Here is a 20954-nt window from a genome sequence, read left to right on the forward strand (position 1 = left end):
GTGGATAATTACAGTCCTTACCATGTGGGATCTGGGGAAGCTCTTAAATGAGATATGTGATGAGCACAAAAGTTAGAACATACTCAGGAGAGTATGCTAGTTGTACCACATCTCATGAAACATTTGTATTCCATGATGCTCCCAGCAGTCTGCTTTACCCATCCATCCATCCATCCATCCATCCATCCATCCATCCATCCATCCGTCCACACATCCACCATTTAGCCAATTGCTATTCTATGCTGGTTCTGTTCTGCATTGGAGCTACAGAGAGACATAAATCACTGTCCTTCCCATCATGGGACTGTCAGAGCTGGGGAGGGAGAAAGATGTGTCCACAAGTATTTACAATGGATTGTGATAAGGGCTGAGACAGAAAGCAGAACAGGCTGCATGTGCCCAGACAAAAGGAGTGGCTCATTCAGCAGAGGTAAGGAGAAAATAGGTAAGGAGGAGAAAAGAGGTAAGGAATGAGGGCGGGCCGGGCGTGTGGTCTTCATAGATAAGATGTGAAACTGAATTCTGAAAAATGACTAGCAATTTGCTGCTTGGGGCAGGCGGCAGGGAGCAGGGTCTTTTAGGCAGAACCCAGTTCGTACACAGACTTGGAAAGGAAGGCAGGTTGGGTAAAGGGAAAGATGGCTGGTGTGCACGAGACCACAGAATGCAGAGGCTTGGGATTTGGGGGGAACTAAGGGGCAGGCTGGAGTCAGGCTATCAAGACGTCTTGTGTGGCAAGCTATAGCAATTTTTTTACCCTCTTAGACATGTTCCCTTCATCCTATAGATTTTGGCTTCTAAAACTGAGTAAATGGGGTGCCTGGGTGACTTAGTTGGTTTAGCCTTCAACTCTTGGTTTCAGCTCACGTCATGATCTCATGGTTTTCTGAGTTCGAGGCCCGCATCAGGCTCCATGCTGACAGTGCAAAGCCTGCTTGGGATTCTCTCTCTCCCTTTTTCTTTGCCCCTCCCCGACTCGCTCGTGTGTGCTCGCTCTCTCTCTCAAATAAACTTTTAAAAGATACTAAAAAAATAAAAAATAAGAGTAAATGTATCCCTCCCTAATGGGTAAGGGCAGTGACATAAATAATAATAATAAAACAAGAGTGATAAAATAATAACTAATAGGGGCTCAGTCGGTTAAGCATCCGATTCTCGGTTTCGGCTCAGGTCATGATCTCACGGCTTTGTGGGTTCGAGCCCACACCTGGCCCTGTGTTGGCAGCATGGAGCCTGCTTGGGGTCCAATCTCTCTCCTCTCTCTCTGCCCCTGCCCCACCCTCTGTCTGTCTCAAAATAAATAAATAAACTTAAAAAATAATAAATAATAAAACAATGGGGCACACGTGTTCAACGTGCACCGTTTGCTAGGCTCTGTGCTCAGTGCTTTACAGGCATTGTCTCATTTGATCCTACAGAAAACCTTTGAAGATGGTACCCTTATCATATGAGCATAATCAGTGTTAAGTGTTCTTCCTGGGACATCACTATTTCCTAAAAGCTTGAGAAAATGCTAAATAATTTAACTTAAAAAAATAATGTAGCATCATTTAAACTAAAATAAGCATGGAAATATTATGAAATAGAATGTCATGGATTTTTTTTTAGGTGGAACCTGGAATTTGGGGCTTATGACCAATGTCTTTTGAGCATAGCCATAGGCTTTCTGGGAGCGTGTTGATTCTCACCTGCCTTTGGTAAGACTTCACTGCAAAATCTTGAGATGCCCCCGGTGCAAGTGACAGACTATCAGGAAAATGTTGTAGTCAAGAGAGTGACATGGGCAGATTTAGTGTGTTTTCAAAAGATCGCTCCGGGAGTACCTGGGTGGCTCAGTCAGTTAAATGTTCGACTTCAGCTCAGGTCATGATCTTGTGGTTCGTGAGTTCGGGCCCCATGTCCGGCTCTGTGCTGTTTCAGAGTCTGGAGTCTGCTTTGGATTCTGTGTCTCCCTCTCTCTCTGCCCCTCCCCTGCTCTCATTCTGTCTGTCTCTCTCTCTCTCAAAAATGAATAAACATTAAAAAAAATGATCCCTCCAGCCTCCAGGGTAGAAGATGGATTTGTGGATGAAGGGGCTGTTGCAGGAGTCCGCACAAGCAGCAATGACACCTCAACCAGGTCACAGGCAGTGGCGCAGTGAGCATGGGGTGGATCTGGGAGCCTCTGGAGGTGAAATGAGGACAACACAGATGACGGTGATAACGTCAGCTACTCTTTACGATAGTCACCCAAATGCCAGGCACTGGGCTACACATTTTGCAGTTTTATCTCAAAATCCACATATAACATTCGTATTATTACTACTACTTTACAGATGGGAAAACTGAGACTAAAACAGCTTCTTCGTTTGCTTAAGATCAGTCAGCCAGCCAACAGTGGTTAATGCAATATCAACTACAAGAATCCCACCTTTAAACCACTATCGAAACGTCATGAACCATGGGAATCTCTTCTTGACATCAAAAGCAGTATTTCCCTGCTTCGTTTTTGTCCCAACACATTTGCATCCAACTTCCTGTGGACACCGGGGAATGGCGTGGCCAACAGCTGCCTCATAAAACCCTGTCGGAGACATGAGGGCAGCAGTCAAGTCCCCCGCTGCCCTCCTCTGTCTGCCTAAGGATGATGCACTTGGGCGTCCACGAGGCCTCTCAGGAAGAAGCCAGAGCCACAGAAACACATTGGAACTGCTTTTAACCATGTGCTCAATTTCATGACACCAGTTCTTCACTGTCTGTTCCATCTGCCGTGAACCGCTGGGCACCAAGGGCTGGGCAGGAAGTGCACTGAAGCAGAGAGAGGCCAGGAGCTCCCACTCTGGGCCAGCAAGCCCACGCCACCTCAGGGACAGGGGGACGAGACAGACAGTGAAAGACTGAGGATTCAGACCCTCATACTGTATCTGGGGGCTTTTGATGGTCAGTGAAGGCTAACAGAGCAATTCCAGTTGCGTTCCTCTGGCCATTTCTGTTCCTCAGGATTTTAATAAATGTTCCAAGGGGAAAAACAGTCTGTGGTCAAGAAGGCTGCACAGCTGTTGAACTAAACAAAGAAGCTCAGCTTTCTGTACTACAGGACATCCTGAGGTATTTATTTTTTTAAATTATTATTATATTTTTTTAGTGTTTATTTTTGAGACAGACAGAGAGATAAAGAGAGAGAGCACGAGCAGGGGAGGGGCAGAGAGAGAGAGAGGGAGACACAGAATCTGAAGCAGGCTCCAGGCTCTGAGCTGTCAGCACAGAGCCTGATGTGAGGCTTGAAATCACAAACCCGCGAGATCATGACCCGAGCCAAAGTCAGACGCTTAACCGACTGAGCCACCCTGGTGCCCCCATCTGGGGGTCTTCAATAGTCTAAGATGCATTTGGGAGTTTCCAAGAGGCAGAAGGAGTATGCAGAATTTCTAAAACTTTTATTGGCCACGGAGTTCTTCTGTCCAAGAAAATCGTGAGGACCCATGGTGGCAAGCACATGAGCTGGGAAGTACAGGGCTGACTCATACTATCCTTATTCTCTCTTGCAAAAAAAAACCTTACCCAACAGTGGCAGTAAAATCTCAAGCACAATGTTATTAAGCCATTTTGAAAATTGCCTTAACAGCATCCACTTGAGCACAGTTAATGTGCCATCCATCAGTGAGTCTATCTCTAGAGGAAACAAGATTCTCTGGAGGTCTGTTTCAAGAGGCTTTGGTTTATCCTGGATCCCTCTCACATCACCAACTTGAAAGTTAGGAAACTGAGCCACTTTTGAATGATCTTTAAGGTGAATGCACTCATTCATTCAACAAATATTTATTAAACACTTTCTCTGTATTAGGTTTATGAATATGAAACACATTTTTTTGAGAGGAAGATAGTAGATAAGCAAACAAACAGAAATAATTTTAGACCACAACATTATGGAACAAATAAAAAAGGGTTTTGTAGCAGGTCTTGGGATAGAAAGCATGAGACTGGGTGGTCATGGAAGACAGTTGTGAGGCACTCACATCTGAGCTGAGAGCTGAAAGGTGGGAGAACAGCTGGGGGGGTGTAAAGAGACACAGCAAGGGGAAGAGACAGCAAGTTCTCAGATTCCAAAGTGGGGAACCGTTTGCTGTGCTTCTGCAAAATGAAGGAAGTGTGGCTGGCCCATGAGGAAATGCCAAGTAAAGAAAGCACCAGCCAGATCCAGATGGAACAGGAGTTTGGCAAATAGTCTGGATTGTATTTTAAGGACAACAGGAAACCACTGAATGATTTTTTTTTAAGAGAGAGAGCATGTGCACAAGCAGGGCAGAGGGGCAGAGGGAGAGAGACAGAATCTTAAGCAGGCTCCATGTTCAGCGTGAAGCCTGATGCGGGGCTTGATCCCGTGACCTAGGATCATGACCTGAGCTGAGATAAAGAGTCAAGACATTCAACTGACTGAGCCACCCAGGTGTCCCCAGGAAACCACTGAACAATTTTAATCAGAAAGTGACCTTATCTGGTTTATAGTTCTAAAAAGATTAGTCTGGCTACTTTGGGGAGACTGAATCTCGAGGAGGGTACAGTTGCAAGCAGGAGGTGAGAGATGGCAGTGGTCACAGATTTGAGATACATTTAGGGAAAAAACAATGCAGTAATTCTCTTAGGCCCAGTTTGTTTTTGTTTTTTTTTTTTTAATATGAAATTTATCGTCAAACTGGTTTCCATACAACACCCAGTGCTCATCCCAACAGATGCCCTCCTCCATGCCCGTCACCCGCCCTCCCTTCCCTCCCACCCCCATCAACCCTCAGTTTATTCTCAGTTTTTAAGAGTCTCTTATGGTTTGGCTCTCTCCCTCTCTAACTTTTTTTTCCCTTCCCCTCCCCCATGGTCTTCTGTCAAGTTTCTCAGGATCCACATAAGAATGAAAACATATGGTATCTGTCTTTCTCTGTATGACTTATTTCACTTAGCATAACACTCTCCAGTTCCATCCACGTTGCTACAAAAGGCCATATTTCATTCTTTCTCATTGCCAAGTAGTATTCCGTTGTGTATATAAACCACAATTTCTTTATCCATTCACTAGTTGATGGACATTTAGGCTTTTTCCATAATTTGGCTATTGTTGAAAGTGCTGCTATAAACATTGGGGTACAAGTGCCCCTATGCATCAGCACTCCTGTATCCTTGGGTAAATTCCTAGCAGTGCTATTGCTGGGTTATAGGGTAGATCTATTTTTAATTTTTTGAGGAACCTCCACACTGTTTTCCAGAGCGGCTGCACCAGTTTGCATTCCCACCAACAGTGCAAGAGGGTTCCCGTTTCTCCACATCCTCTCCAGCATCTACAGTCTCCTGATTTGTTCATTTTAGCCACTCTGACCAGCAGGAGGTGATATCTCAGTGTGGTTTGATTTGTATTTCTCTGATGAGGAGTGACGTTGAACATCTTTTCATGTGCCTATTGCCCATCTGGATGTCTTCTTTAGAGAAGTGTGTATGCATGTCCTCTGCCCATTTCTTCACTGGATTATTTGTTTTTCGGGTGTGGAGTTTGGTGAGTTCTTTGCAGATTTTGGATACTAGCCCTTTGTCTGATATGTCATGTGCAAATATCTTTTCCCATTCCTTTGGTTGCTCCTAGGCCCAATTTGACTTGCAAATCAAAATAAGTTGATATCCAATCATCATCTAAGTCAAACAACAGGTTTTCATTAACAGTAAAATTCTGAAATGCTACTCTAAGAGGGGGAAACAAATTCCAAAATGAAGACTAAATTTGATGACTACCCTCCCCCCCCCCAAAAAAAAACCCTTCCACATGACATGGTTTATGGTATTGCTTAATGCAGAATTATTAGAAATGGTGCAAATGCCCAAAATAGAGGCCTCATTAGGACAGTTACGGTGCGTAAGAGGGATTTAGGGGGCGAGGGAAAGAATTCAGTGGTAAAACACATGTTCAGGACATGACACTAAGGAAATGAATTCGGACTGGCGGTGAGAAGGGCGGAGGTTACGAACCAGGAGCCACTTGTACTCACAGGGGCTGGATTTGCAGGGAGGGTCTCAGAGGGGAATTCTTGGTGAGTGGTGGAAGAAAAACAGATGGATAAGTAAGCTGAGTGAAACTACCAGGGACACTGAACAAACGTAAGAAAGAACAAATACAAGACGGAATTCTATTCAGCTCCTGACACACATTGGCTGAGCGTTCCCCCGTGTCTACATTCGCCATCTCATCAGACCTTCACAGTGATCTCTGGTGCAGGGATTGACATCCCATTGTGCAGAAGAGGAGACTGAGACTCAGGGACATCCAGGTGATTCTTTGAAAGCCACGCACAGTGGAAGTTCACTGGGCTGGAATTAGTACTGGACACTGCTGACCTCAAAGCAACTTACTTATCTTCTGTATTGGCTCAACCTGGGGTTTACCATGTGAATTCCAGAAAGGAACGCCATTATCAACTTCTGCCTCGATTTATGACCTCAGGTTAATGTGCCGATCTTGTTTTTTTTTTTTTTTTTTTTTTTTTTTTTTATAGGATTCAGGATTTCACAGGACAAAGACCGAGGCATCGTCTCAACAAAAAGCAATGTCTACCATGCATGCAGCCACTGATTGAGGCCCACAAATGCCAAGACGATTCGAACAGTGAGACAGTTCCAGCCGTCAAGGAATTCTCCGTCTAGCTAAGGAGAGAGCCGGATGAGCAAATTATATTACACAAAAATGAACTCGGCACTTAACACATACGGAAAGATATGGGAGAACTCACACATGTAAGAATTCAGAGTGAATTCCGACTAACAGGCAGTGATACCTTCACAGAGTGCCATGCAAGCTAAGTTTGGGAAAACAGGTAGGACCTCACTAGCTCAGAGCACAGTGGTTTAGGAGCGCCTGGGTGGCTCAGTTGAGTGTCCAACTCTTTTTTTTTTTTTTTTTAATGTTTATTTCTGAGAGAGAGAGAGAGAGAGAGAGAGAGAGAGAGCCGGGGAGGGGCAGAGAGAGAGGGAGACACAGAAACCGAAACAGGCTCCAGGACCTGAGCTGTCAGCACAGAGCCCGACACGGGGCTCAAACCCACGAACTGTGAGATCATGACCTGAGCCGAAGTTGGACGCTTAACCGACTGAGCCACCCAGGCGCCCCTGAGTGTCCGACTCTTGATTTCAGCTCAGGTCGTGATCCCAGGGTTGTGGAATCAAGCTCAGCGTTGAACGTGCAGCCTGCTTAAGATTTTTTCTCTCTCTCCCTCTGCCCCTCTCCCCCATGCTCTCTCTTTCTGTCTCTCAAAATAAAATAGAATAAAATAAAATAAAACACAGTGGTTTAGTTAAAAAGTTTGTAACCCAGCTGGGTTATTTCTTCCTAGCTCTTCCTTTACTAGGGCATCCCTTTGGGCAAGTTACTGTAGCTTCCTGTGCCTTGGGGATGTCATCTGTAAAATGGGAATCACCCTGTATCTCCTTCACAAGATTGGTGAGAATCAAATAAGAGGCATTTAGTACTTAGCCTGCTGCCTGGAGTAAGTATCAATAAATGACAACAATTGCTTATAGGGTCCAGTTAGGTCATTTCAGACAGAGAGAATGCCATGGAAAGGAACATGGAAGTGGAACCCACAGATTTAGGTGAGACAGCAGAGAGGCAAGAGCTCTGCAGTGGCCCTGAATGTCACCTTCACAAGCCTGTACACTCCCGAGGGCACCAGACATCCAATGGAGCTCTGGGAGAAGAGTGACATCATCAGAACCATGTTCACAGGAACTAGAGATGTGAGAGACCAGAATCAGAGAGGAGCTGGAGGCTATGGAGTGGACTTAAGGGAAGAAGTCTGGACGTCAGGCAATGATGAGGGGGTTCATCCCATTTACAAAGTCACAGAGATGACCAGAGAAAGAAAAAGGTGATGGTGACGGTGATGATGATGATGAGAAGGAGGAGGAAGAGGAGGAAGAAGAGGAGGAGGAGAGAATGGGGAAAGGAGGAGGAGGAGGAGGGAAAGATCTACTTTTTCTTGCATGCTGGGCTGGGTGCTACGCTAAGAAAGCATAACAACCCTGTGATAAGAGGGGCTTGGAGAAACAGAGCCACCTGCCCAAGGTGACGCGGTTAGTTAACAGCAGAGCCAAAAGTTCATTTTGATTCTGTCTGGTTTACAGCGCTCCTACGCCTGACCATGATACTATACTATTTTGAAGAGTGACTCCAAAACCCATTCTGGGACCCAAGCTTGAGGACTGCCTTCCACGAGAACATCTGCCTCCCTTGCGCCCTCCAAAGTGACACCAGCTACAATTTAAAGAGCACCGGCTGTGCTCGTCAGGTTCCGTGTTAGGCACTTTCCATAGACTGTTGCTAATCTTCTCAGCCTGTACAAAAGATGGCTGGTCCATTCCCATCTCCAAGGAGGCAGCCGGAGCTAAGAGACCCTGGCTCCACACCCAGAGGCACAGGTCTGCTGCCTTCAAGCCTCCGCTGAGATGACTGATCGGGGAGAAGGTGGCACGATTCTATGAGTCCAGGGAAGCAAGGGAAGGGGGCACAGCTCTTCCTGGACCCGCAGAACCCGGGGACAGCCCGCTGACACCCTGGCAAGAGGTGCTGGAAGGGCCTACCTCGAGACTTGCTCCTCCGCTTCCGCCTCCCTGCTGAGGCCCTGCGCGGGGCTGGCTGCAGCTGACCGATCTCGATGGGCGTGTTAGCGCGGAAACTCTCCTTGAACTTCTGCATCAGGGACTCCACTGTCTCCTGCGTCGCCTCAGCTGCTGCTACAGGGTGGGCAATGGGGCTGAGGTTAGGGCTCGGCCCACCCCTGGCCCCTGGAGGACTGGGCCTGGCCACCCTGAGTCCCTGGAGCTCCCTCCCTGACCCATAATGATGGAGAAGCCACAGGTGCCAGTATAGATGTATCTGTTGGCCTCCTCACTTGTGCATTCAACACACACCATGTTGCAGGCATCCCCCCCAGCCCTTGAGATATGGTGGTGAAAAGTCAGACACAATCCATGATTCAAGGAATTCATAGCTTGGGAGGACACATAGCTAGGCATTCCCAAAACTGCAATACTTTTGCGATAGGACAGTACAGAATGCTAGAGGAGCACCAAGAAGGGTCCTGTCATCCATCGGGAATCAAGGCAGGCTTCCTGAAAGAGACACTATATACACAGACACCTTAAGAATGAGTAGGAATTAGCAAAGAGGGTAGAATCAGGGTAGGGTTACTAAAGAGATTTAGGATAAGAAAGATTGCCTGGGTAGGAGGAGAGGCATGTGCAAGGATCCAAAGCCAGAAAGAACATGGTGCTTGAGCAACTGACAGTTCAATGTGGCTCCAAGGGAGCGTGCAAAGAGAAGATGAGACCAGAGAGGTAAGGTCACTGTCAGTCACATCAAGGAGCTCGGATTGCATCCTAATGGCAGAAGTTATTCCCCGAAAGGTTTTAAACAGAAAACTGGTACGTTCAAAATAAGTCCCTTTGACAATAGTTCCTAATGAGAGGGTGGCGAACGCATGTAGAGGTAGAGAGAGAGGCCAGTGCAGCGGTGTGGTAGCCAGCCAGACCCCATAGTGGCCTGAACAGAACAGTGGCAGTGAAGGAAGATGGGAGCCCGTGGGTCAAACAACATTTGAGGACATAAAACTATAGTACTGTGATATGGAGATCACTTGGTACAATATCCCAACTTAGGGAAACCGAGGCCCCCCTCCCCGAACAAGGCATATAACACTCCAAGCTAGCAAGTGGCAAAGTCAAGTCTTCTAACTCCCAGCCCAATGTTCCATTTTTATCAATACCCTCGATGGAGTTAGTAGCCTCATTTCTATAAAATTGCAAAATTGAGACAGGTAGAAAGTTCCAGAGAATGGTGAGAGTGAGGTCAGAAGGGCACCGAGAAAAAGGTGGAAGATAAAAGAGGAAAAAAAAAGGCAGAAAAGCTCAAGAAGGAAGGACAGAGGCAACATAAAAGGCAAGGAGAGGAAACAGGAAAGAGGCAAAGGAAATTGTCTAAATGGCCTCACTGCCTTTGTTCTGAGACATTCCCAAAGAGAGTCCTAACTTTGAAATCTTCAAGCTCAGCCCTCCCTCCATCTATGTCTCTAGAGGCAAGGACGTTTCTTCGGTTTAAGCTACCTGCTGTCTGAGGCCAGGAAATGGTACACACAAAAGATTCATGCTTCTTTGAAGGGGTTTCACCGGACTGGACAAAGAGGGCTTCTGAACATACCAATGCCCATTTCTAAGGAGCTCCTGTTTTCCCAGGTAAGGTTATCAGCTTAGACGGATGCATCTGGGGTGTAGCTCATACCCAGATGGCTGTTTTGGGCACTGGGCTCTGCGAGAAGCTCTGTCTTTGATGACACAGGAGAGCATCTATGTTTGCTAAGGAAAAGACAATCGACAATACAGATGGAACATGAAGGCATTATGACTTTCTCACCTGCCTGTCTTGCTCTCTGGCAAGGTTCTCTAAACTGAGTATACTTAAAGATAAACCACAAGGGAGATCCCGGACATGGGACTCCCTACCCAAGCCTGCGATGCACAGCCCTCCAGCAAGAAGCTACCCTCCAAATTCTGAGAATCACTGCCAAGCCCAGTCTTTTAACCCAGAGATGAGAGTAATTGGCCCCATACTGTAAGGGTTGGGCTATACTGTGGTCAAGAGTTTAGAGCACGCCATAGTCTGGAATCCAGGGACCCATACATGTGCGCCAACACCCATGCCTTCATTCATCTTCCTGTCCATTCATTCATCCATTCAACACTGTTTTCAGAAAAACCATAATGTACCTGAGACAAGCACAGGAAATGTTGTTTTAGCTCAGGCCATCATAACAGAAGTCATATATTGGGCTACTTAACAGTTCTGGCTACTCTACAGTTCTGGACGCTGGAAGGCTGAGACCAGGAAGCCAGCATGGTTGTGTTCTAGTGAGGTCTCCCTTCTTGGCTCACAGACTGTCACACTCTCCCTGTGTACATGGTAGGGAGAGAGAACCAGAGGCAGAGATGCAGAGACAGAGAGAAAGAGGGAGGGGAAGAGAGAGATCTCTTCCTCTTCTTCTAACACCACAGTCCTATCCAATTAGGGCCCACCTTTATGATGTCACTTAATTTTAATGACCTCTTAAAGATCTACTCCAAATACAATCTGCTGTGGATTTTACTGTGTCCTTCCAAATTTCATATGTGGAAGCCCTAAGCCCCATTGTGACTATATTTGGAGACAGGGTTTCTAATAGGTAATTAAAGTTAAAGGAGGTCATAAGGGTGAGATCCTAATCCAATAGGATTGGTGTCTTTGTAAGAAGAGGAAGAAATCACTCTCTCTCCTCTTGCTCTCCTAGCATACACGTACACTGAGGAAAGGCCATGTGGGTACACAGTGAGAAGGAAGCCATCTGCAAGCCACAACTCAACTGTGCTGCTGTCTTGATCTTGGACTTGCAGCCTCCAGAGCTATGAGAACATGAATGTCTATTGTTTAAGCCCCCCAGTCTACAGTACGTTCTTATGTCAGTCCAAGTAGACAACCCACGATCACATCGAGGTTAAGGCTTCAATATAGGACTCGGGGGGGGGGGGCACAAGTGTGCCATCTAGAACAAGGTACAATGGTGAAAAGACCACCAAAACCCTCCTAATTCTCACCATATAGACAAGACAGACCAAGATTAATGAAATGACTGACATCTACATGTAAAATTTCATAAGTGATATATAGCACAAATGAGAGCTAAAAGAGGATATAAGAAGCTCTATTAGCGGAATATGACCTAGTTTAGGAACATCATGGACACTAACTTCAAGAAATGCGTAGTGGGACTAAGGTCTGAAAAGAGTATGAGTGAATCAAGTGATGAGGAAGGAAGGAAGCGGTGAGTGATAAGAGCACGAGTCAGGGGGAAGAGTCCAAAGAGCCCTTTGAGGAGAAGAAATACGAAAGGGGCTGCTCCACCACTCACTGGGCCTGAAACACTGAAAACAACTGGCAAGAGATCATGCTGGCGAGGCAGAAGTCCTAACCCCAACACCAACCCTAACCCTTCTGGAGCTTATCAAGGACAGAACACGCTGACGGTTTCAGACGGAAGAGTGACTTGATCAGATTTTCATTTAGGGAAGATCGTTCCAGCAGCACAGAGCAGAATTTATGGAGAAAGGGGCAGAAATGGAAGCGAGGAGACCAACCAAGCAAATGGTGCAGTTGTGCAGCAGTCCACACACAAGATGATGGTCACCTGAAGGCACCTCTCCATGAGAGTCCTGGAAGAGCACACGTTCCAGAGGACTGAAAACACGAGTTGGGTCTGAGATACGAACACGTGGTGTCTTCCAGACGTCTAGGTAGAGGTGCCAAGTAGATGGCAGGTTATGCGCGTCTCACACTCACAAGAGAGAACTAGACTCCATGGAGACCCCACACACGCACTCCTTGTTAAAGTACAGAAGCACTATGTGTAGTGGTTAAGAACATGAGCTTCCGGCACAGTGCAAACAATGGAACGTGTGTTCATTCCTGCTCTGTACTGGCTGTTCTCCATTTGCTCCCCCTGATCCCTTGCCACCCAGGTTCATGCTGCCCCGCCCCACGTTCTGGAGGCAGACCTTCTATGCACCACATCCCTGCTCCTTGTTGTTTGGCTATCAGTTGGCTTTGCCCAGTGGGACGTAGGAGGCCGGAGGCAAGAATTTGGAAGTAGGTCTTCCCTTGCTCCTTTCCGGTCTCTGCACCCTATTCCTGAGAGTCTGGGACACTAGACAATTACAGCTTCTGCTAGGGGCCCCTGTCTACAGATCCCGTCCTCACAGGCTCCAGGAAAACCATTTCTCCTCCCCGTCCTTTCAGTTCAAGGAGTTAGTAGTGGCTTCCTGATATTTCCTGTCCCTGGTTCCTCCATACCTTCATGCTGATTCTCTTCACTCTGCCTACGCCTCCATAAATAATCGCTTCGTTGAGTTTCTCCTTAAAGTCTCATTTGAAGGTGACTTCTTTGTCCAGCTGAGACCTTGACTGATACAGCATCCCTTTCCATCATGCTTCTGACATTCACCAATTCTAAAGATCAGCCTCTTCTCATCCTGCTATTTCTGCTTTCTTTTCTCCTAAATGGACACAGACTGGACTGGCTAGAAGGAGAGGCAGACACGGGAAGGGAAGGTTTGCTCCTCTGAGCTGCAAGGGTTTCTGATCGGGACTGTAGCAAATCTCATCCATCTGTTTGGCTGTTCTTGCTGGGGCGGCAGTGCCGGGAGCCCAGACTTACAGGGGAAGAGCCTGTACAAGCCCCTCCGTGGGCTATCTCATCCTGCCTCCCGCTCTCCCCCACCCCCAACCCTCTGATCCCTTTCAGTAGTTCTAGCAATATCAATATATCACGTTGTCCAAACAAGCCACACTACCTCCTGGTACCCGCTGAGCTCTGCCTCCCTAGAGCAGCAAAATGCTCACCCGTTGCCTGGATGAATGCAACAGATGGTGCTTGATCTGAGCATCGCGGCGGGCCCAGGAAAGGAGGGGGCAGGGGGAAGCCATCTCTTTCTACCATGTGAGAGACTGTCAAGTTTAATGGGTATAGACCGCTGGCGCCTGAGGAGAGCCCCCCCCCCCCTTCCCGGCCCCCGAGACAGAGAGAAGGGAAGAGAGAAAGGGGAGGAGGGAAGAAAAGAGAAAACAAGAATGGAAAGGAAAAGTGTGCTCAGCAGTAAAGGCAGGGGGCAAAAAGGAGGGGGCAGAGAAGAGTGGAAGGGGAGGAGAGAGAGCAGGAAAATAATACACAGGGAACAGGAAGGCAGGGGGTGGGGGGGAGGAGTGGCAAGGCCAGGAGAGGGGAAGACGAGGCAGGAGAAGGGGAAGGAGAGGTGGAAGACAGGGCAAACCTTGAGGGCCTTTGCAAAGGCATACAGTTTCCAGATACCAGGCAAGTGGCAGCCTGGTCCTCCGCCCTGCACTCCAGGCACCACATGCTGTGTCCACCCTAGAACCCCACCATCTGCATTCAGAGCCTCCCCACACAGCCTGGGATGCCCTATGACCAACACTTATATAGGTTCCTGTTTCACTTTCATCACCCTCTTTAATTTTTCTAGACTCATCTAGCCTGTGTAGGAAGAAAATTCACAATGCTTGAATACCAACTCTTTGCCAGGCCAAAGAGCCTGGCATCTCCTTGTACTTTCCTCCTTTATTCTTCCTAACAAGCTTGAAAGGTAAGGATCATTAGCTGGTGTTTCAAAATGAGGAAACTGAGACTCAGAGAAGTTAGGTAACCTCCTAGGGTCACACAGCTTAGGAGTGGCAAAGCTGGGATTCGGACCTAGGTTACAGCGACACTGATGACCCTAGCGCCATCCACTGCACTCACCTACACAGATTCTTTCAGGTTTGTCGGTGGATGGAAATGGATAGCCCAGTATTGGGGTTTGGAGGTTACTTCTCAGGGCCTGGAAAGTGACTCTGACAGGCCAGCCCCTCTCCGACCATCCAGGCAAGGAGCCCCAAGCACCCGGCCTTGTCTGGAGCCAGGGGCTCAACCTGATTGGAGAGTGAGCAGTGATGCCAGAGGAATCTTGCTCAGTGTTGATGGCCAAGACTGTCCAGCCTGGAGGTCCTAGGCTCAGGCTCAACTCATGCCCCATTTTCTCAGCTTCATCTCACTACAGAACCTAAGTTCAGAGAACCAAGCCACAGGTGGATATTAACTGACCATACTGACTACTGTGAGTGAAAAAGTCACTCAGGTTCCAATGTCAACTTTGCCATTGTGTGAGCTTGAGTTACTCTCTTCTCCTTGACAGTGGTGCTCAGTTTCTTCCTTTGTAACTGTCTGTAGGGCTGTGGGGGGACAGAATGGAAGTATGTACATAAATTGTCTAACAGAGCTCCTAGAACATAGTAAGTGCTCAAGAAAGAGCAGTCATCACCAAACTTCCTACTGTTCACCCTTTGGCTTCACGACTAGTCGGTCAATTCATCCATCCATCCATCCATCCATCCATCTATTCATTTGTTCATTCATTCATTTTGAAAATCATCTGCATTATAAAATACCCACTTTGAAAATTCATTTAGGGTCGCCTGGGTGGCTCAGTCAGTTGGGCATCTGACTTTGGCTCAGGTCATGATCTCACGGTTTGTGGGTGAGAGACCCATGTCAGGTTCTATGCTGACAGCTCAGAGCCAGGAGTCTGCTTTGGATTCTGTGTCTCCCTCTCTCTCTCTGCCCCTTCCCTACTCACGCTCTCTCTGTCTCTTAAAAATAAATAAACATTGAAAAAAAATTTTAAAGAAAATTCGTTTAGAAAATACATAGTTCCTTCTTTTTAAAAAATATTTATGCATTTTTGAGAGAGAGAGAGAGAGAGAGAGAGAGAGAGAGAGAGGCAGGCAGCGGGGGAGGGGAACAGAGACAGGGAGACAGAAGATCCAAAACAGGCTATGTGCCAATAGCAGCAAGCCTGATGCAGGGCTTGGACTCACGAACCGTGAGATCATGACCTGAGCCGAAATCAGACCCTCAACAGAATGAGCCACCCAGGCACCCCAGTATAGTTCCTCTTCTATTTAGATGTGGAAACAAAGGCACTAAGAGACAAAGTCACAATACAAGTCCACAGAAGACCAAAGTCCAACTCTAAGGTCTCCTGTTTCCAGTACTTTTCTCCGATTCCCCAAATTCTAAGATAACTTTAACCTCAGATGTAGTGATGTTCAATTCTATGTATAAAATTGTCTAGACCATGGTATCTAGATAGTTGGTCAAGCATTATTCTAGATATTTCTGTGAACAATTTTTAAAGATAAGATTAACATTTAACATAATAGACTTTGAGCAAGGCAAATAGTTGAAGGGTTAAAAGAAGAAAGACTAGGGCACCTGGGTGGCTCAGTCAGTTAAGGGTCTGACTCTTGATATTGACTCAGGTCATGATCTCACAGTTATAAGATCGAGTCCCATTGCTGGGCTCTGCACTGTCAGTGCAGAGCCTCTTGGGATTATCCCTCTCCCTCTCTCTCTCTCTTTGTCCCTTCCCTGCTCTCTCATACTCTCTCTCTCTCTTTCTCTCGCTCTCTCAAAATGAATAAATAAACATTAAAAAAGTAAGTAAAAAGACTGACCTCCCCCAAGGGACAAAGAATTCTGCCAGCAAACTATCTTCAGACTCGAGCTACAACATTAAATGCTCCCTGCATCTTTAGCCTAATGGTCTCCCCTAATGATTTGGGACTTGTCAGCCTCCAGAATCACAGGAATCATTTCCTTAAAACAAATAAACAAATAAATGAACAAACAAACCTCTAGATAGATGCTGATAGAGACAGAAAGAGGTAGACAGCTGGAGAGATAGAAAATATATATAATCAATAAGTGATACAGAAAGCCCTCCTATTAATTCTGTTTCTCTGGGCAACCCTGACAAATACAGACCTCGCTTGTGTCTCCAGGCTTTAAACTGAGCACGTCTAGATGCCAGGATTTGGGGGGACGGTAATAAAAGAAGACATCCCAGTTTTAAAGCACACGCCAGCTGGGAAGACCTGTTATAAATAGAAAAAGCCATCAAATTTGGAAGTTGCGAGAGTCCAATCACTGAATCCAACATTACATCTCATGTAGGAGCCACCCTCTTCATGAAAAGAAAAAACAAAAATTAAGAACAGTCAGCATTCCTTAGCCAGATGACAATACTCCGCTTCCAGAACAAATGTAAAACCCATATATGCTTTTTTTCTAAATGGCCACCCCTTCCAAATTCTCAGGGATAAAAAGTTGATGGATAGAATTTTCTCAAGTTTTAGCTTGTTTCTCACACACATTTTCTGAAACCTTTGATGCCTGCTACAGCTTATCTTCAAGCAAGCGCCTACAGGCAAGACAAATGAACACACAGCAGCAAATATAAATTGGAAAACTTGGGAACAGCCTTTTCTTATATACAGGATCTTGGGCCTGTCAGCTAATACTGCAGACTTGTAGGGTGGTCATAATTTCTGCTGGAGAACTGTATCAAGTTTGAATGACGGAATTAGAATTAGTGATCTTTCCCTCTGTTCTGTTAACAACACAATACTTTCCAGATTCTCTGGAGCTGGTTCCACGGCCTCCTAGCCAGGACACAGATGGTCTCTAAGATTCTTTCCAGCTCCGTGGCCCTGTATTCTAAATGTAAATGAAATTGTGCTTTCACTAAAATGAATACGGTAACCGCAAGAACACTACTCTTGAATTCACAAAGTCTTCTTATCTCTCAGTAATGTTATCCTTACAATCTCCTATTTTATAGAGCCCGGAGAAGCAAAAGAGGTTTCCAAAGTTTGGGCTGGAGTTGAATCAACAGACAAACAAGTCGTGTTCAAGAGGGAAAGGGTCAAGTAACTGGATAGGTAGGGTCAACACCTTCTTGGTCACTTGTTTACCACCTGGACAGCAAGGTGTGGCTACGGAAAGGCTTTGGAATCAGCTGCTCTTTGGAATAATAAGCCCCATTTCCCACCAGCTGTGAGATGTGGGCAAATCATTTAACCACCCAAAGTCTCAGCTTCCCCGAGTGTTAAGCTGAGGTTTGCGATTCCAAATTCATAAAGCTGTTTTTTGGATTAAATGAGATGCTAAAATGCTTATCACAGTGCCTGATGCAGAGGAAGCATTTAAAAAATGAGAGTTAATACTGTTGTTTTTATTGCCAAAAAGATCTTAAGCACATCAGTCATAGCAAATGTGGATCTTCTGCCCAAACCTGTGGGGCATATTCAAGTCCAGAATCTGCTGGGATTCACAGGAGCTAGCCAGATTCCTCTTCCAGAATCATCTTTTCTGTAACTGCACAGGAAGGCCAAGTATGGGGGGGGTCTGCATGTCCTGGGAATGGAGGGCCACTTACATTGTACAGATGGAATTCTTCAGCCAACACCATCACTGGGTGCTGTATCCAGAAGTGGGCACTGGGGACACAGTGATGGGCTGAAGATCACCCCTCCTTTAAAACAGTGTCATGAGGATAGAGGGTGCTAAATGCCCAGAGAGGTGTGACCAGAACACTGAGAACACGCTCTCCAGTTCCTTTTGCAAGTGCAAAGGCTGTGGGAAATTCCTGGAGTCGATGCCAACTCGCCTGAGCCTTAAGGCATTCAGGGCCAGGTAAAGAGGGCTATATAAAGAGTGCCATCAGCAGGCGACAGGGGCAAGGATTGTAGAGAAAGCTCCACTTGGTTTGGTGCTTCTTGAGCTTAAAGTGGGGATGATTTTATTACCGAGAACATCCGTCTGCAGCTGGGAACAAGGGTGGCTCTTGTTACACTCCTACCTCCTTTCCCAAACCCTAGATCAAAAGCCCACCTATTTAGAAAGCCCTGCCCTCCAGCCCCACCACCCTTTCCTGTGCCTATTCCTGTTGTCTCAGATGCTCTGGGTACAGGGCATGCATGTCCTGGAATCTGACAGACTTGGGTGTAACCGCCATTCTCTCTTTATGCACCATGTGGCTTTAGGTGTTGGGTATGTTTCTTACACTGCCCTAAGACCCAGTTCTTGGCCTGTAAAACCCTGAGCATAAATCTCCCTGCAGAAGTATGGGGTTTTGTGGGGTTTTGCTGGTTAAAATTCAATGCAATGACATATGCAAAGTGCTTAGCTCAGTACCCAAAACGGATTAAGCACTCAGCAAAGTATAGCCTTTATTACCATTATTGTTAGCCGGCTTAAGTGAGATAAGCTTGCAGAAGGCCTTGCACCAAGTCAAAGCCTAATGCATGCTGAGTCCTTCCCTTCCTTTTTGGGTAACTCATCACCTTTGACTAAGGACTATGGACTCTGACTCCCTGTTGTCCTCCCAAGTATAAATTTTACTATCATCTCTGGCTCCTGTAGAGTTCATGGGTTTCATCTCCACTCTACTTCAGCCAATCCCATCATGGTTACCCCAGAGATGTAGCCATAATCTGGGACCTGGATATGGCTGTAACACAAATCCTGGATCCAAAACTTTTGCTCATGGCCCTCTGTCTACCCTCCTGCCTTGCTTTGCCATGCTTTTCAAGTTCGTGCTCTGACTTCTAGGAATTACCAGGCCTCAAACATATGTGTTGCTGACAAAGATCTAGCTCCATCATCATACAGCCAGAGGAAGCTGTTTTCTGGCAGCAGAGAGGGGAGATGCCCACCCTTGGACCCCTACTCCCTTCCTCCCCAGAAACTTTATCTTTTCTCGGTTTTACATTTCCCACCAGAGAGTTAGCTTAGACTTCTCTGGTTGATCTAGTACCAACGTTCACTTAAATATACCATTCCAATTTTCAAGGACATCTCATTAGTCACGTAATCATTAATAGCAGTAATAATAATATTAACCATTTATGGAGTATTTACAACGTGATAAGTTTTAAGGTAAACATAGCCATGATTTAATGTATTTTTCATAATGGGCTGTGGTGCATGGAGTTATTAGCCTTGTCTCTTCACCCTGCCTCCCCCACCCTGCTGGCACCCTTGCTAGAGCCTCATTATATATGGAATGCACTTCATTGCTCTTTGATTTGCTCTTGTCTGTGTGACTTGTTTTGGCCAATGGTATTTGGGTAAAAGTCAGCGTATGTCGGTTGTGAGCATAGGCTTCAAGAGGTACCACAGACTTCTGCTCACACGTTTACACCTGCCAGCACCATGAGGGAGACGTGTCCCAGCTAGCCTGCTGGTGCACACAGGATGAATGACACACGGTAGGTTCACACCTCTGCAGCAAGGAACAGAGTCACCCTACTCTTAGAGCCCAGTCACTGACTCCAGCCCCTTGCAGATGATGAGCAAACCTAAGATGAGAAGAACATTCCACTCAATCCTCAGACACATGACAAACTGATGTTTATCATATGATGCCACTGAGATTTTGTAGCTGGTTGTTATGCCGCACTATTGTGGCCTGACTGACTGGTATACAACCTGTCGAGATACGTATTATTATTTTCATCTTACAAATGGGTGAGTGAGGCACACCAAGGTTAATTAATTTTTCAAATGTCATATAACCTCTGAGCAGCAGTGCTGGACAAATATCTTTAAATACTACTCCATGGATTGTTTTGGAAGGCGACCAATAAACGTGATTTAATGAACTGGCTTGCACACTGGAGTTGATGAAAGTAACCCATTAGCCAGCTTCCCTTTAGTCCCTATTAATAGCAATTATGAAGAACATCTAAGAAATAACAATGACCCAAAACGGAGCTGTGCCTCTGTGGTGACATAAAGACTATTAACGCATCTGTTCAGAGCCTGCAGGGGTGGGCTATGCTTGGTGAATGAATGAACAAAGGTTTCAAGGTGCGTATGACTGGGCACTGAATGAAAGATACACATTGTGACATAAGTCCATTACTAAGCCACGCTATGGTGGGGGAGGGGGCTTACCAGGGAGCAGAATATGGAATTTGTACAATCTTACTACTTCAACTGGCAGACTTACCACCCATCTTACTTTAAACGAAGGGCCTATCTTCCCAGTGCAAAAGGGTGGTTATAAATTTAAACACACGTAAGTCAACTATAGCAAATGGCAGGAATTTTGGAGTAAAATTAATGCAGCTGCATTATAAATATGTCCTATTTCTCAATATTAAACTCTTAAAAATAGACTGGCTAAATATATAGGCAGTAATGGATTGAGGCTGAGTTGGCGTTACTATAAAGCTCGGGATTTTCCATTTAATGACTTATAATTTCAATTTCCCATTCCTCCATGACAGTGAGAGCAGGCTTGCTTTATTATTCATGATTACAGGCTACCACCACACGAAAACGAAAGGAGAAAACCAGAGAGCAACACCGGTAGGAGGGGAGAGCAGAGAACCCCAAATCGAAAACTCAGCAGATCTGGGAGAAGACCCAATCTCCAGTTCCATCTCAGCTGCTGTGTGACTTTGGATACCTCAGCCAGCCTCGCTGAGCCTCAAGAAATAAACATTTCTGTGAAATGCATGT

The 20954-nt window shown here is 46.1% G+C and overlaps 1 protein-coding gene across 4 annotated transcripts in view; it reads right to left on the reverse strand.

Annotated features, from left to right (window-relative positions):
• The window catches only part of ASTN2 (astrotactin 2), an 879885-nt gene that overhangs the window by 608864 nt on the left and 250067 nt on the right, over positions 1-20954 (reverse strand). For 2 of the 4 annotated variants that reach the window (XM_045469025.1, XM_045469023.1), the window contains exon 4: positions 8590-8742. The exons of 1 other annotated variant lie outside the window; for it this stretch is intronic. In XM_045469025.1, the coding sequence (XP_045324981.1) occupies positions 8590-8742 (153 nt within the window). The remainder of the gene's footprint in view (positions 1-8589; positions 8743-20954) is intronic. One more of the 4 variants, XM_045469024.1, reaches the window with a different exon arrangement.

Source organism: Leopardus geoffroyi, chromosome D4, assembly GCF_018350155.1.
Source record: "Leopardus geoffroyi isolate Oge1 chromosome D4, O.geoffroyi_Oge1_pat1.0, whole genome shotgun sequence".
Classification (NCBI taxonomy): Eukaryota; Metazoa; Chordata; class Mammalia; order Carnivora; family Felidae; genus Leopardus; species Leopardus geoffroyi.